General features: G+C 43.7%; 1 protein-coding gene across 1 annotated transcript; it reads left to right on the top strand.

The window, feature by feature from the left end:
* Nucleotides 1-3,951: 3,951 nt before the first annotated feature.
* ISCA1 (iron-sulfur cluster assembly 1) lies at nucleotides 3,952-14,598 on the top strand. Its single transcript, XM_008142014.3, has 4 exons — nucleotides 3,952-4,140; nucleotides 8,676-8,729; nucleotides 11,475-11,580; nucleotides 12,961-14,598. Exons 1-4 carry the CDS (start codon nucleotides 4,060-4,062, stop codon nucleotides 13,107-13,109), a joined length of 390 nt encoding a protein of 129 aa, XP_008140236.1. The 5' UTR covers nucleotides 3,952-4,059; the 3' UTR covers nucleotides 13,110-14,598.
* Nucleotides 14,599-14,635: the final 37 nt, after the last annotated feature.

The raw sequence follows: 14,635 nt of genomic DNA, 5'->3' as shown, positions 1-14,635 counted from the left end.
GGCATGCATCCACCATTGTGTCACACAGAATAGTTTCAAAATGTATGGCATCTCTAAATATCCAGTATTAATTAGCAAGTTTTACTGGGCACTGCAATGTGCCAGGCACTCCTCTAAGGGCTTTTCATTTGATCTTCACAATACCTGTAGGAGGAAGGACATGAGAAGTAAAATACCTTGTTGCTAAATCACCCAACTACTATCCCACCACACTTCTGTCTCCTAATCCCAATTTCTTCTAAGCTTTGGAGGTTAGGGAAAAAATAACTTACACTCTCTTATTGTCAGTGCAATTGCATTTCAGTACCAGGGAGAAGGAACTATTTAACAGGATTTCTAACCAATCCTGTAGGCTCTAGAGCAGTGGTTCTCAACCTTTCTAATGCCACAACCCTTTAATACAGTTCCTCATGTTGTGGTGACCCCTAACCATAAAATTATTTTAGTTGCTACTTCATAACTGTAAATATCTGTGTTTTCCGATGGTCTTAGGCGACCCCTCCGGTTGAGAACTGCTGCTGTAGAGCCTAAGACCATCAGAAAACATATTTACATTACGATTGATTAACAGTAGCAAAATTACAGTTATGAAGTAGCAACGAAAATAATTTTATGATTGGGGGTCACCACAACATGAGGAACTGTATTAAAGGGTCGCGGCATTAGAAAAGTTAAGGTTGAGAACCACTGCTCTAGAGCAAGCATGTCAAACTCAAAAGCTAACACGGGCCAAATAAGCAAGGTTTAAGTTTCTGTGGGCTGCAAAAAAAACAAAGCTTCAATTTTCATAGAAACGTAGGTTTATTTCAGTAGAGACATACTGAATACAAAGGGCTGAAATAAAAGTAATCATTAACGTGAAATAGAACATTTTAATAAAAATTAATATTTTCTTGAACATTAACTTACCAGACACTGAATAACTGCATAAATTAATAAACGTAAGGCAAATAAACCTATTTTTCTTGTTCTTCAAACGTGAAATATTTCCTGTGGCACACACCAAACAAGTCAGTCCAAGGCTCATGACGTGGCAATTGGCTGCTAACATATTCGCTGCTAGTATTAGTGGAGAGAAATGGTGTCCCTACACGTAAGGCACGTAAAGGAAATGAATGCAACACGATTATAGTAATCAGTCATTATCAAACGTAGTTTGTTACTAATAACTATAGACCCGGTGCGTGGATTCATGCATGGGTGGGGTCCAGCCAGCCCACCCCAATGGGGCCAATCGGGCTGGGCCGGTGGGAGGAGGGGCCACCTCCCCGCCCCCCCCAATGGGGCCAGTTGGCTGGCTGCAGTGCACATCATAGTGACCGGATCATTCCGGCGTTCCAGTCACTTGGCTTTTATAGAGAGAGAGACCGAGTGCACAAAATTCGTGTACAGGTAGGGTCTCTAGGCCTGGCTGGCAATCAGAGCTGATCAGGGCCTTCTGGCTGCCAGCCAGGGTTTTCCTTCAGTCCACACCGCCCCCTGGTGCTTAGTGCACGTCATAGCGAGCAATCGAACTCCTGAGGGGACAATTTGCATATTAGGCTTTTATGTGTATAGATTATGTATAACAGGCAATGAGAGGAGATTAAAAATGGTGGCAGAGTAAGTGGATGCAGCACGGACATGCTCCCAGGAACAAACTGGTATTACAACTAAAATACAGAAAAACTTCCTGAACAATCAGTGGAAAACTCACAGGAGAGAACCCTGATACCCGAGGACCGAAAGTGGAGACTGAATAGAGACTGGTAGGAGGGGGGGTGGAGGCTCGAAAGGGCTGGCTGGGCACCCACAGGCAGCAACTGAAGTTCCGAAGAGATATCTCAGGTGTAGGGGGTTGCCACTGATAACTCTGGGATCTAATCCCCATGCTGGGTCTCCCAACAGAGATCACCAAACCTGAGGAGGGTAGCCATATAACTGGCTGTGAAAAGCAGTGGGGTGCTGTCTGCCAGGGAGTAAAAGCCGAAATCTTAGGCACCCCCTGAAAGGACCAACACAAAATTCCCTGTGGAGCCACCCACCTTGTGCTCTGGCAGAGGGAGGGTGAAGTGGACTGGAGCCGTGAGAGCAGAAGCCAGGATTGGGAACTTGGGGGATAGAGTTCAGAAGGCAGACACCCCAAGTTTCCTGGGCTGAGTCATTCCCTCACGCAGTGGAGGACATCTTTCCCACATAGACATCTGCCTTGCCTAGGGGGAAAATAGTCCATACAATCTATTGGATAACACCTTTCCCTGAAACCACTTAAGAGATGAAAAATAAGAATTAGTCTCCAGCCGTAACCGGTTTGGCTCAGTGGATAGAGCATCGGCCTGTGGACTGAGGGGTCCCGGGTCTGATTCCGGTCAGGGGCATGTGCCTTGGTTGCGGGCACATCCCTGGTGGGGGGTGTGCAGGAAGCAGCTAATCGATGTTTCTCTCTCATCGATGTTTCTGACTCTCTGTCCCTCTCCCTTCCTCTCTGTGAAAAATCAATAAAATATATTTTTAAAAAAATTAGTCTCCAGCAGAAGAAACTGCCCCACCCTATTGAAAATAACTTTCACCACACCTGGGGGAGGGGGGCATTTAAAGTTGGAATCCTATCAGTCTGTAGGCAGGGGCAGTCTCTGAAGGCTTTGAGTCTATGCCTGATCTAATTAGTCAGAAACAGTCTTGAACACTGTCCTGCACTAGAGATTGAGAGGTGTAGAGGATCTACTTAATAATCACAAACCCAAAAAGGAAGCCAAAATGAGGAGACAAAGAACCTCCAAATGAAAAAACTAGAGAATTCTCCAGAAGAAGAGATAAATGAAGCAGAGATAAGAAATTTATTTGAATCAGAGTTCAGAGTAATAATGGTAAAAATACTCAACAGCATAAAAAAAGATATAGTAACTGAAAAAAGAACAGTCTGAAATAAAGAATGACATATCACAAAGAACACATTGGAAGGAATACACAGCAGAATAGTATAAGAGGATATAAAAAGTTATGAAATTTTTATTAAAACGTTTCTTACATACCATTATATTGGCTGAGCCACAAAAATACTCGTTGTGGGCCACAGCCCACAGGACGCAAGTTTGATATGCTTGAATTAGAGCATTAAACTAGGCTGCAAACACACTGCCCCGATTAGTTCTTTCCACATCAAAACCCTGAGCAAGAATCTATCCTCCCCAGCACCACTCCTCTTTCCCCTTTACTTCTAGCACTTCCGTGAGACATGGCCGTCTATCCTGATGTTCTCCCATCTGCTAACCCTGCTGTACGTCAGTCCTACCAGGATCTCTCTTTCTTCCCTGGGCCCTCTGTTTACCAGGCTTCCTATTAGTGCCTGGTGCCCAGGAATATTTGCTGAATTAACAGGCAGAATTAAAAGGCAGGGCCCCTCAGCAGCCACGATAAGGTCTGACAACACTATAAATGTGCGTATCCGCAGAGCTGCCCAGTCACATTTTAGGATACGGTAGTGTTCCAAAACCAACACCTGAAGCGAAAATTGCATTAGCTCCATCCTTCAACATCCCAGGCAGTCCAGCACGCAGGCTCGGGGGCTCTTGATTTACCCCGCGACCCTGCGGTAATTCTACGCTCCGAAAGAACAAGACGTTCTTTCAAATGGAGAAACATCTGGTCCAGCTGTGCCGAAAGAGGAGACCGAAGCGTCTGGAGCTGTTTGGGCCTCGGAGCCATCCTGCCTGGAGAGCACCAGCTCCCGAGCTGGGCTGACTGTTCGGCGGCATCCAGTGGTGGCGCACCAGGCCCAGCGGCAAGGGCCCGGGGCCCCGCGCCTCCGCGTCCTCAGTCCGGCTCCCACACCACGCCCCGCGCCCTGGCGGCGGCCACCTGTCTCGGGGCCCTGCCTGCCGAGTCAGTGCCCACGGCCCGCCCTCCGCCCATCACTCAGGCGTCCTGCCCAATGGGGACGGGACGGGGCGGGGCGGGGCGGGGCGCGGCCTGAGGCAGCCAGCGGCGGAGCTTGTGGCGTCAAAGCGCCGCTGTGTCCATGGAGAGAGGCTGAGGCATCTGAGCTGCGGCCCAAAACATCAGGGCACCGGGACGGCCAGGATGTCGGCTTCGTTAGTCCGGGCCACCGTCCGGGCGGTGAGCAAGAGGAAGCTGCAGGCCACCCGGGCCGCCCTCACCCTGGTGAGTTTTCGGGCGCACGGCCTGGCCCGTGACATTGGTTCACCTCCGCTCCGCAAGGGGAGGTCGGGGCGGCGGGGTGCGCTACGGCCGGGCGGCGGCGGGGCCCCAGCCCGCTCCGCAGCTCTGCGCCCTCCACCCTTAGGCCCCCTCCTCCACACCCCCCCACACCCCACCCCCGTCCTTGCTGGGAAAATAGATCCGGGAGGGGCTGCCCCGCCCGAGCCGGCGCCCCCCGGTACTACGTTTCCCAGCGGGCCGCGCGCCGCGTGGGGGGGAGGGGCGGTGTGCGTGCGTGACCCCGGGGGTCGGGTCGGCGCGGCCTGCCTGCCGCCCGGGATCCCCCTGGGGAGCCTTGGGGGTGCTGTGCTCGAGGTCGTAGGTTTAGAGGTCGCGCGGGACAGGCGCGGGGCCTAGCTGGGTGCATAAAAGCAGAATTTACCGGTGAGGGGCTTGGGGAGGACGGAGGCTGGCGGACGGAGCTCAGCCTAAGTGTGTGATTGGCAGTGAGAGTGCGTTCCCCAAAGCCCACGCCCCGGCTCCGAGGGAGGCTGCGGGGCACCCGGGGTTACTTCCTGGTGTCGGGGGGAGCGGAGGCTCTTTGGAACCCCCTCTGGGTCCCGGCCGTTCTGGGCCTCTTACAGAGAACAAAGACGGAGCACGATCTCCACCCCGAGTTTGTTGACAGCGTTTTCTGGGTGAAAGGTCTGACACACGCAGAGGGCACCGGGGTACAAACTCAAGACTCTCAAAAGAACGGAGCGTTCCTGCCGACCCCCGACGTTGGGTCTGTTTTCACCAAAGGAAAACTCGCGTAACATGAACCATTTTAAAGTGTTCCATTCGGGGGCACTTGGTACATTCGCAGTATTGTCCAGCCATCGTGTCTATGTAGTTCCAAAACATTGCATCCCCAAAGAAAACCCTGTCGTGTGCATCTGCAATTTGGAAAGATTCGTTCCATTGGAAAGCTTAGGATCAGCGTCCTTCTCACACACATCTCCCTCTCTCTGACTAAGGAGAAGACTTGGTTCAAGTATTTATCACCTAGATACTAGGAAAATGGATTACTGTATTCAAGTGGCATCATGGATTCCAGTCAGTATAATGCCAGAAACCAGGAAATTCGTTGTTGCAAAATAGAAGAAAGTCATGAACAGGCAGAAGAATTCATTTTTATGATGGGTTAATATTTTACACCATAGTCTATATTACTTGTTTCCATACCACCAAGTCTGGGTTCATGTTTCGAAGATATACTATCGATTATTCGGATTGTCTAAGGTTTTTGAAATCACAAGAACTGGAGGACATGACTCATACTTGGTGTCTCCTTTGAAGGAAACACAGTATTGAGAATGAGAAGTGTTTGCTACAAAGGAGAGAAACCCTATGGCATTGGATAAAAGTATGTTGCTGTGAAGTAGGTGAAAAAATGCATCATCTACAGTTCCTTTTTCCATAATTTTAACACGAAAAACAAACTGGAAATGTTTTTCTAAAAGGCCAAACTATCTCACTCAAAGATGTTCCTTCACTTGAAAGAATGTCTTGTTCTGTGATATACGTACGAGTAGATTAAAAACCATCCTTATATTTCATTGAGTTTTAAGAGTCTCAAGGTGTTTTATTTTATTTTTTTTATTGTTGAGGGTATTACAGATGTCCCCCATTTCCACCACCCTCCCTTAAGAATCTCTTAAGTTTTAATTCACTAACCAAATCTCAAGTGACCTAGTCATTAATTATACATAAGTTTCTTGAAAAGGCATGGGGTTCTTGAGAAACGCAGTGAAATGGGAAGACTGCTAGCTTGCAGCCTGTTGTTTAGTTGAAGTTTTTATACTATTTCCCAGGTTGATTTTACTTAAGTGCAAAGTTGCTGAAGTATGCAAATAGATTGAGAGCAAAGTGGGCCCCTTAGCTTCTGCCTGGAAGTTTTCTTCCAGTCCCAAATGTTCCCTGTTGAGTCATTCTGGCTTGTTCTGGAAAGTGACAAGAACCATATCTTTCCCCTTAAATGAGTACTAAACTAGGGTACCCGTCATTAGTAGCACTTCTCCCAATGGAGTATATTTGGGATTTGCCTGACACCGAAAAATTGAGGGTTCCTCTTTTTACTAAGAGTTGAGAAAAAAAGAAAATATATTATTTTGTAAAACTAAATTAGGTCACTTAGAAAGTCACTTGGAGATAAAAACCCTTGGGGCTTGTTGACAGCTTAGTGAACAGACCCCTCGCCCGAGTTTTGTTTACTTCATGCAGTGGTGCGCCCTCTGCACCTTTGACCCACCAGCTTTAACCAAGGTTATACCTTGGGTTGTACTTGCAAAGAATATTTCCCGTGGCTGTGCCTTTTTTGTGTAATTTGTCAGCTATCCTTTGCTTTTTGACAGTAATTCGAGTAAGTTCTTCAGGCCTCGTGGGAAGTATGACCATAAGAATTATGCAAGATGGTTTTTATTTTCAGTCATTTAGAAGGGTAAATGAGCACTTCAGATTTTTTCTCATTAATATTTCTGTAACAGGTTGGAATGCTATGGTTTCCAAAATCAATAAAAGCCATAATTCTTCTCTTCGGCATTTCCTTCTTTCTCCCCCTGGGTACTATTCCCTGTCTTGTTGAGATGCTTTCCTCCTGTTAGGATAAAATCGTGAGAAAGGGCCTTTATGGACGCTGGTAGTGATTTGTTTAATTTTCTTTTTCGATGACATTGGTAGTGATTTAAGGACACTGGTAGTAATATGTTTTGTTTTTACAGTGACACACAAATATATATATATTAATATATATATATTAATAACTGAAATCAAAGTTTCACTGCACATTTATTTTTAGCAACTGCAATGCATTGTTTTCTATTTTATGTTTGTTTTCTGTGTTTTAAAAATGCTTGTTTCGACCTTCTGAATTGGCTTCATGACCTTTCTAATTTGGGTGCAGACTTTGCTTCACCATCCTCATCTGGCTGAGTCCCCACGGGGCAAAGCAGAAGAGCATACTCTGGGGCCATCCATTGGGTCTGCTCCCTCGGCACAGGCTTGAGTTCTGGCCAGAGCTACTGCCCCGTCACAGGTCATTATGTCCACTCTCTGGGGTTTCACAAACCATGAAAATGTCAGTACAAAAAACTAGGACCAGCACAGCATTGCCAGCTATTGGAGCTAATAAAGTAGGAAGGACAGGATTTCATCGTCATAACAACAGCTGGCTTATATTTGCCACTGCTCTAAATGCTCTTCATGAATCCTGAAGAAGAGCGACTATTATACCCATTTAAGCCAAGTAATGGGCTGGGACACAGCTAGGAGGTAGACCAGGAATGCCCTGGAACAGACTTTGTCCCTAACAGCCTCCTCCTCAAGAAAGTGGAGTCGGTGATACACATGCAGTACGTTGTGATGTTTTTCTTATTTTGAGGACCGCTGGACTAGGTTAAAAGCATTTCTCCCCCCAAAACTCCTCCCTGTTCTTGTTACTATTATTGGTTAGCTTAGATACCCTGAAATACTGATGGAAGCCAACTTTAACATTGTTTTTAATATATTTATTTCAGAGAGAGGAAGGGAGAAGGAGAGCGGGATAGAATTATCAACGATGAGAGAGAATCATTGATTGGCTGCCTCCTGCATGCCCTCCTACTGGGGATCCAGCCCACAACTTGGGCATGTGCCCTGACCGGGAATTGAACCGTAACCTCCTGGGTCGATGCTCAAGCACTGAGCCACACTGGCCGGGCAAGCCAGCTTTAGTATCTGAACATTTGGGGGGACTGGGGTGAGAGACACACTCTGGGTTATTTGATGATGGTAGCACTCTTTCATCATCTAGGTATGCGTTTTAATGGATTGAAACAGATTTGGGGTAAGCAAAAAGAGCAATGGAGTTAATAATCAACAGGAAAAATGCCTGAAAGTTGGCTTTCCCAGGAGTTAACTTGATTCATTCATTGGCTTGTGAGCGCCTTCTGTGTGTCAGGCAATGTGCTTATTGCTGGGCATACAGCAGGAGCACAAAATAGATGCTGCCCAGAAAGATTGCATTTGTGATGTACGTGGATAGTACCATAGAGATTATGACAAGGAGTGGACCTTTACGGGGGGAGCAAGATGAGAAGGCTGTTGCTAGAAGACATTTTAAAAATAAAGAGAATGATTGAGCCCTGGATGGTGGCTCAGTTGGTTGGAGCATTGTCCCATACACCAAAGGTTGCAAGTTCTATTCCCAGTCAGGGCACTTACCTAGGTTGTGAATTCAATCTTTGGTCCAGGTGCATACGGGAAGCAACCAATCCATGTTTCTCTCTCTCTCTCTCTCTCTCACTTTCTCTCTCTCTCTCAAAATCAATGAAAGCATATCCTTGGTGAGGATTAAAAATAAGTAAAAATAAAGAGAATTATTTTAATTAAGTACAGTTCATATGTTTGTGTATAAAATCCACAAGGTACTCTGGTGAGAATGGAACAAGACTAGAAAATACATAAGGCTTTGAAGAATGCAAATTTTGTAGCTAAAAACTTAACATTTTATTTTTCAGACACCTTCAGCAGTAAACAAGATAAAACAACTTCTTAAAGATAAGCCTGAACATGTAAGTAAAACCAGTCAAATACTTAGTAAAAAAATCAAGTTGTATTTTCACAATGAATTTGTCTTGTGATAAACAGTATGCTTTAATTAATTAGGGTTTAGTTTATTTGAGCCAAACTGACAACATATGCCAGGGACCAAGATCTCAAACGCTCCCTAAATCACATAATACAGCAGGATACTCAGTGAAAAGGAAGTCACTCTCTTACCCCAGCCACTTCATCATCATTCTCCCTTTTAAGAGGCAACTTCTTAGTGTCCTTTGGAGATAATCTGTACATTCTATTTACCTAGACCAGGGTTTCTCGGCCTCAGCACTGTGGTTTGGGCTGTGTAATTCTTTTTTGGGATTAGATTGCAGGATGTTTAGTGTCATCTATAGTCTCTGCCAGTGACTCCACTTCACCCCTCAATTGTGACAACCAAAAATATTTCCCTGGGGGAACCACTGGCCTCAACTCCGCTGTTAAGCTTGTGTGTGTATTTCTTCTCCTACTTAGGTGAGAGCATACCATATATGCTGTAGTTACACTTTGCTTTTTGCCCCTAATGAAATAGCCTGAAGATCTTTTCATATCTATCTATCTATAATAATAAAAGTGTAATATGCTAATTAGACCAGACGGCCGAACAACTTTCCAGACGAAGCCGGGGCTGTGAGGGCCAAGCCCCTTGCACAGATTTTGTGCCTTGGGCCTCTAGCATATATTAAAGCCTAAGCAACCAGAAACAACTGGCTGGTAGCTATGATGCGCACTGACCCAGACCTTGCTGTTGGGGCCCAGACAGCCCCGAATCTGGTTCACCCGCACCTCAGACCCAGACAGGAGGGAGGAGGGAGCCCAATTCCTCGCAGAATCGGCTGTTGGTTAGCTTGCTGCTGGGACCAATCTCCGCGGTTCCTCGCCCCGGCCAGCCACCTCCCCTCCCCTCCCCGATCAGCCCCGATCGCCAGCCAGGCCGAGGGACCCCACCCATGCACGAATTCGTGCACCCAGCCTCTAGTCTTTACATAAAGATGCACCTCATTGTTATTCCTGGCTGCATTTAATAGTACAATCCATTGAACAAGTTTGATTTATTTAACCAGTTCCCCCACATTAAAGGTTTTTTGGGTTGTTTTCATTCAGTGCTGCCACAAACATCATTCAACAAATATTTAGTGTGTGTAGTATACCAAGCCCATTGTTCTAGGCCTCTAAGCGTAGCCTAGTGCATGTACATAGGCTTTATTCCTAGATGTGGAATTGATGAGTAAGGGGTGTGTACATAATCTTAATCTTACTGCATTACTAATTGCCTACAGAATACTGTAAATTACTTCCAAGACTGTTAACATTTACTGATTAGACTATAGAGTGGTTTCTAGATTCCATTGTACAATGTCCCATTACAATGGGAGTTCTATCACCTTCCTCCTATGATATGTGCTAACGTATGTCAGTGTTCCAACTCCCTTTGGATACACTAATGACTAGAGTAGAAATTGACCAAATGAAACAAAAAATTAACTTTGTAGATTTGTTCATGGTGACATGAAAAGGATTGAGCAAGCACTTCATCAGGTGTCACTGTGGCAAAGTCGATCCCTTTTCTAAATTCCAGTTACCTAAAGCTGTACTTTCACATGCTGTTTAAGTGTCTAGATCCATTCTGATGGTTGGATTTCCTGCTTGCTAAGTTAAATACTTACGACTTGAGCTCCAGAACTTCAGCTAAACAATTTATTGTGTATTTATCATGCTGAAGATGTTAAACTACCTCCGAGGCTCTCTAAGCTGACACTCGGAAGGCGAATAAATCCGTGGCTCTGTCTCCTTGCTGTTGAGGACAGAAGAGACTAGTCTGAATGTTTCCGCTCATCAAAACTCCCAGGCAGCTTGACATTCTAACTCACACTCTTCACCGGTGTCTTCCTACTTCATGATCACTTTCCGGAAGCAAGCACATGTTGCTGCTTTTCCGAGAATCAACATCTGCTTAGTGAAATAATACTTTTTATGATGATATTTTTGTTATATACATAAATGAAAAAGCAGATAGGATCCAAGAATAGAAATTCTGTAGACATTGTTAGAAAATTACATTAAGATAGACATTGGTATTTTAAAAGCGTTCTTTGGTCACTTTTTAAATTTCTTACATTTCTGTTGGCATCGGTCTTTTGCTTCGTGGTATTTGAGAGTGTTGACACAGCTCTGCCATAGAATTAAGGCCCTGTTAGAGGCAGCATGATTGGCAGGCCTGTGGACCTTGGCGAACCTAACCATAGGGAAACTTCCTGAGAACATCGCACAGGATGAGGTGGAGCAAAAGTGTTTTTGAGCAAGTTCATTTTTTTTAGTTGTCATCTCTGCCATCAGAGACTTTTCTTTTTCCTTTTAAAAAAAGTGATTATTCTTTTTTTTTTTTTTTTTTAATTAAAACTCCTTTACAATGTTATTCCCAGTGACTATAGTTTGGGTTTTCCCCCCCTCTGTATTGTTTTCTTTGTACATAATTAGTTTTTATTCTTTTTGGGCCACCCCTCAGTGTCATGATGATGTTTGTACCTAAGTAAAATTTTAAAATACTTGCTTCCCATTCCACTTACACTTGCTAAAGGGCTATTTGATAGTCAGGAATCTAATATATATCTTTTAGCTTATGAAGAAGTGAATAATATCATATAGCCAGGACTTTTTAAATATGATTGCTTAATCTGTACTATGTTAAAATTGAGTTTATATTTACAATTGTTTTTCAGGTAGGCGTGAAAGTTGGTGTCCGAACCAGGGGTTGTAATGGCCTTTCTTATACTCTAGAATATACGAAGACAAAAGGAGATTCTGATGAAGAAGTTGTTCAAGATGGTGAGTATTAAACTTTTTCTGGGCACTTTGTTTTGCCTAAAATGTTTCTCCTTATATAGCACGAAGAGTAATAATAATAGTAGGGATGGCATATATAATGTTCACTATGAGGTAGACATGGTTTGAGAGACTTTCCAAATGAAAATGATACCATATTGTCCCCATTTTGCCGGTAAGAAAAACTGAGGCATGGAGAGATTAAATAATTTGCATAGGGTCACAGAGCTAGTAAGTGGCCTAATGAACATTTGAATCCAATCAGATTTACGGCAGAGGCTGTGCTATGGTAGGTTATTGGATAAATGTGTTTATTTGTTTCAATTATGAAAGGTTATTCTGTGCAGAAAGTTTTTAAGATTATAGAATGAACCAACTGCTTTTGTGTGAAGTCGCAGTTTTACATATATATCAAATAAGTAATGTCATCTCATGCTTTTGAGGACTCTATAGTTTCAGTTTTAATTTCCACATTAAAATTTTCAGGTCTTTAATTATATTTGCCCCCACTGCCTGCCCCTATGCAATAATCTGATCGAGCCTATTTGAAACAAATGGTGCTACCGCTGTGGGGGAACTTCAGGGCACATGGGTTTGCAGTGGTGGCTTTGTGCGTCAGAAGTGTGCTGTTGGCTAGCTTTCCTGGATTCCTAGTGTGAGTTCATTTTATTAAATTGAATTTACTAACCAAGAAAGGTACATGTTAATATTTTATTTTTAAATCAGTACATAAACTTAAACCCTAAATTTTCATCTTAATGAAGAGGAGATCTAATAAATATATATATGGCTATATTTAAATAATGACTTAATTTCTTATAAGAAAGAAAGCTTTCTTAAACTGATTGTATTTATGAAGATGCTGACTTCTGCCTACATAATTACTATGGGTTATGTTATTACTAGTTTTCTGACCCATGCACAGAAGAACGAATTGCTGCGTCTTAAACCAGCCCACTCTACACAGTCTTTGGTGTGTCTCTAGGTGTGGCAGAGTGTCGTGTGTATAGATGGCATTGCAGGGTTTTCATAAATGTATCGTCTCCGTCTTTACAAAATTCACTGAATATACACATTTTCTTTATGTTCCAAATTTGAAAAATGGGTGAAATATAATGCAAGGCAAATTCTAGTTTTACATAGACTTGTCATGGAATTTGCTTGGGTACAACTTTCTGACCTAATACAGTTGTTTTTTACATAGGTTATTGTGTAGAAAGGGGACAGGAAACTGAGCACTGAATCCCTAGGAAACAATGGGAGATTCAAAAGCGCCCTGTTTGGGTTTTGTTAGTGTTACTATTTAAAGCTTACTTGAGCTTTGGCTCGGCAGGTTCTGTTGGTGTGCAGGCTTTATATGACATGTGTTTTCTTCTCCCCAAGGAGTCAGAGTGTTCATCGAAAAGAAAGCACAGCTAACACTTTTAGGAACAGAAATGGACTATGTTGAGGACAAACTATCCAGTGAGTTTGTGTTCAACAACCCCAACATCAAAGGAACATGTGGCTGTGGAGAAAGCTTTAATATTTGACTCCTCAGGACTGCTCTGGCTGTAAGCTCCAGGAAAGCTGTGGAAGAAATCGGGACTGTCACGTGCTTAAGGTTGACAATGCATGGCTGCCTTATGAGGAAAATAAACTGATGCATTTTGAAAATGAAGCCAGTGTGTTAGATTTCAGAAGTGGTATTCGTCTTCTTTTTAGGGGACAGAATATGAGAAGCCATCACTCTCTTTGGGTCATTTTTCTGATCTGTAAAGAAAAATAAATCCTGCCCTGTACTTAATTCTCTTGCATCCTTTCAGTTAGAACCAGTTTTACGGAAGGTGCCGGCCTGGGTGGATTTCGGGAAACACATTCTTAATAGGTGTGCACTCTGGATCTCCGTTGAATGGCTTGAATGTGCATCTCTAGGCCAGGTTGATGGTTCTTAAAATTCAGAGGCAGAAAGTCCTGACTGCTAGGTTGACATGGTGGTGCGTTGTTTTTCTGCCCAAACTTGGCTCAGCCTTTCTCCATTTTTATCCAAAATTTCATTGTCAGATGCCTCATTTCCTTACCCTTTAGCAGCATCAGCCATTAGATGAAAGTGTCAAAGATTTCCTTGAAATACAGTGCAGAATGGTTTTGAGTGATGGCATCAAAAGGTAAGAAATACTTCGCCCACCATTTTTCATCCATTTTCTTTGCCACTCTAAACATCTGCTGAAGGTGGGATCTCAAGCTGACTTAGATTCTTTCATTTGAAAGGTCTCCTACAAGCCATCTAGCCCACCCCCTCAATTCTATACCTTAGGAAGCAAAACCCCAGGGAAGGAGGAGGGCTTGTGCCCACCTGCACATACAGAGCGGGGACCACCACATCTCCCCTTCCGTGCAGGTGACAGGCCAGCCCTGAGTGCCGAGGCAGGCAGCGAAGGTGAATTTTCTAGCTGATTGACGTTTCGATAAGATTTCGGTGTAATTTGATGGAGATCATATTTTTATTTTGAGTGAGAAGGATCTTATTTGTAAACCCCTCTATGTGAATGACCCTGTTGCTTCTTTCGAAGTATGAAGCAGTGGTTTATACCTGCAGGGAAGATGTGGTAGCCCAGAGCGCCCTTTTGGAATGTAGTGCATGTAGCAGAGCCCAGGGGTCTCCCAAAGTTCCCAGGATGCACATACTTTCTGGATCCTAAGTCCAAGTGCTAAAATTTATAAATCTTAATATTTTAACCCAACATTTTTGTCACCAATTTTTCTCTTTAACAGTGTTCCTTTTGTAATTTAATTCTTAATTTTCCTGAGCTTGCCATATGCTTTTTTTGAAAGCCAAGTCTTATGAATTGAAGTAGCCAAGTTCCTTGATGTTTGTCGTATTTACTGAAATACCTGTCACAAATTGCACCAAAACCTAGAGCAGTTGCTTTATGCTCATGAGTTTGTATTAATATAATTGTCAACCCACTTATAATTTGTGCAATACTGAATGTATGTAGTGATTTGAGTTGTCAATAAAAAAATGTGGCCTCTTTGTGATCATGAAATTGCCTTTTCTTTTTAAGGAGGACGGGTT

Source organism: Eptesicus fuscus, chromosome 15 (genome assembly GCF_027574615.1).
Source record: "Eptesicus fuscus isolate TK198812 chromosome 15, DD_ASM_mEF_20220401, whole genome shotgun sequence".
NCBI lineage: Eukaryota > Metazoa > Chordata > Mammalia > Chiroptera > Vespertilionidae > Eptesicus > Eptesicus fuscus.
Note: the sequence above shows the minus strand (reverse complement) of the source record. Positions and strands in the feature narration are given on the sequence as shown.

What these genes read in the sequence shown, in the direction of transcription:
- ISCA1 (XM_008142014.3), top strand. Translation starts at nt 4,060, where the DNA reads ATGTCGGCTTCGTTAGTCCGGGCCACCGTCCGGGCGGTGAGCAAGAGG. An exon ending in CCCGGGCCGCCCTCACCCTG is followed by an intron (nt 4,141 to 8,675) that starts GTGAGTTTTCGG and finishes TTTATTTTTCAG; the next exon opens with ACACCTTCAGCAGTAAACAA. An exon ending in TTAAAGATAAGCCTGAACAT is followed by an intron (nt 8,730 to 11,474) that starts GTAAGTAAAACC and finishes ATTGTTTTTCAG; the next exon opens with GTAGGCGTGAAAGTTGGTGT.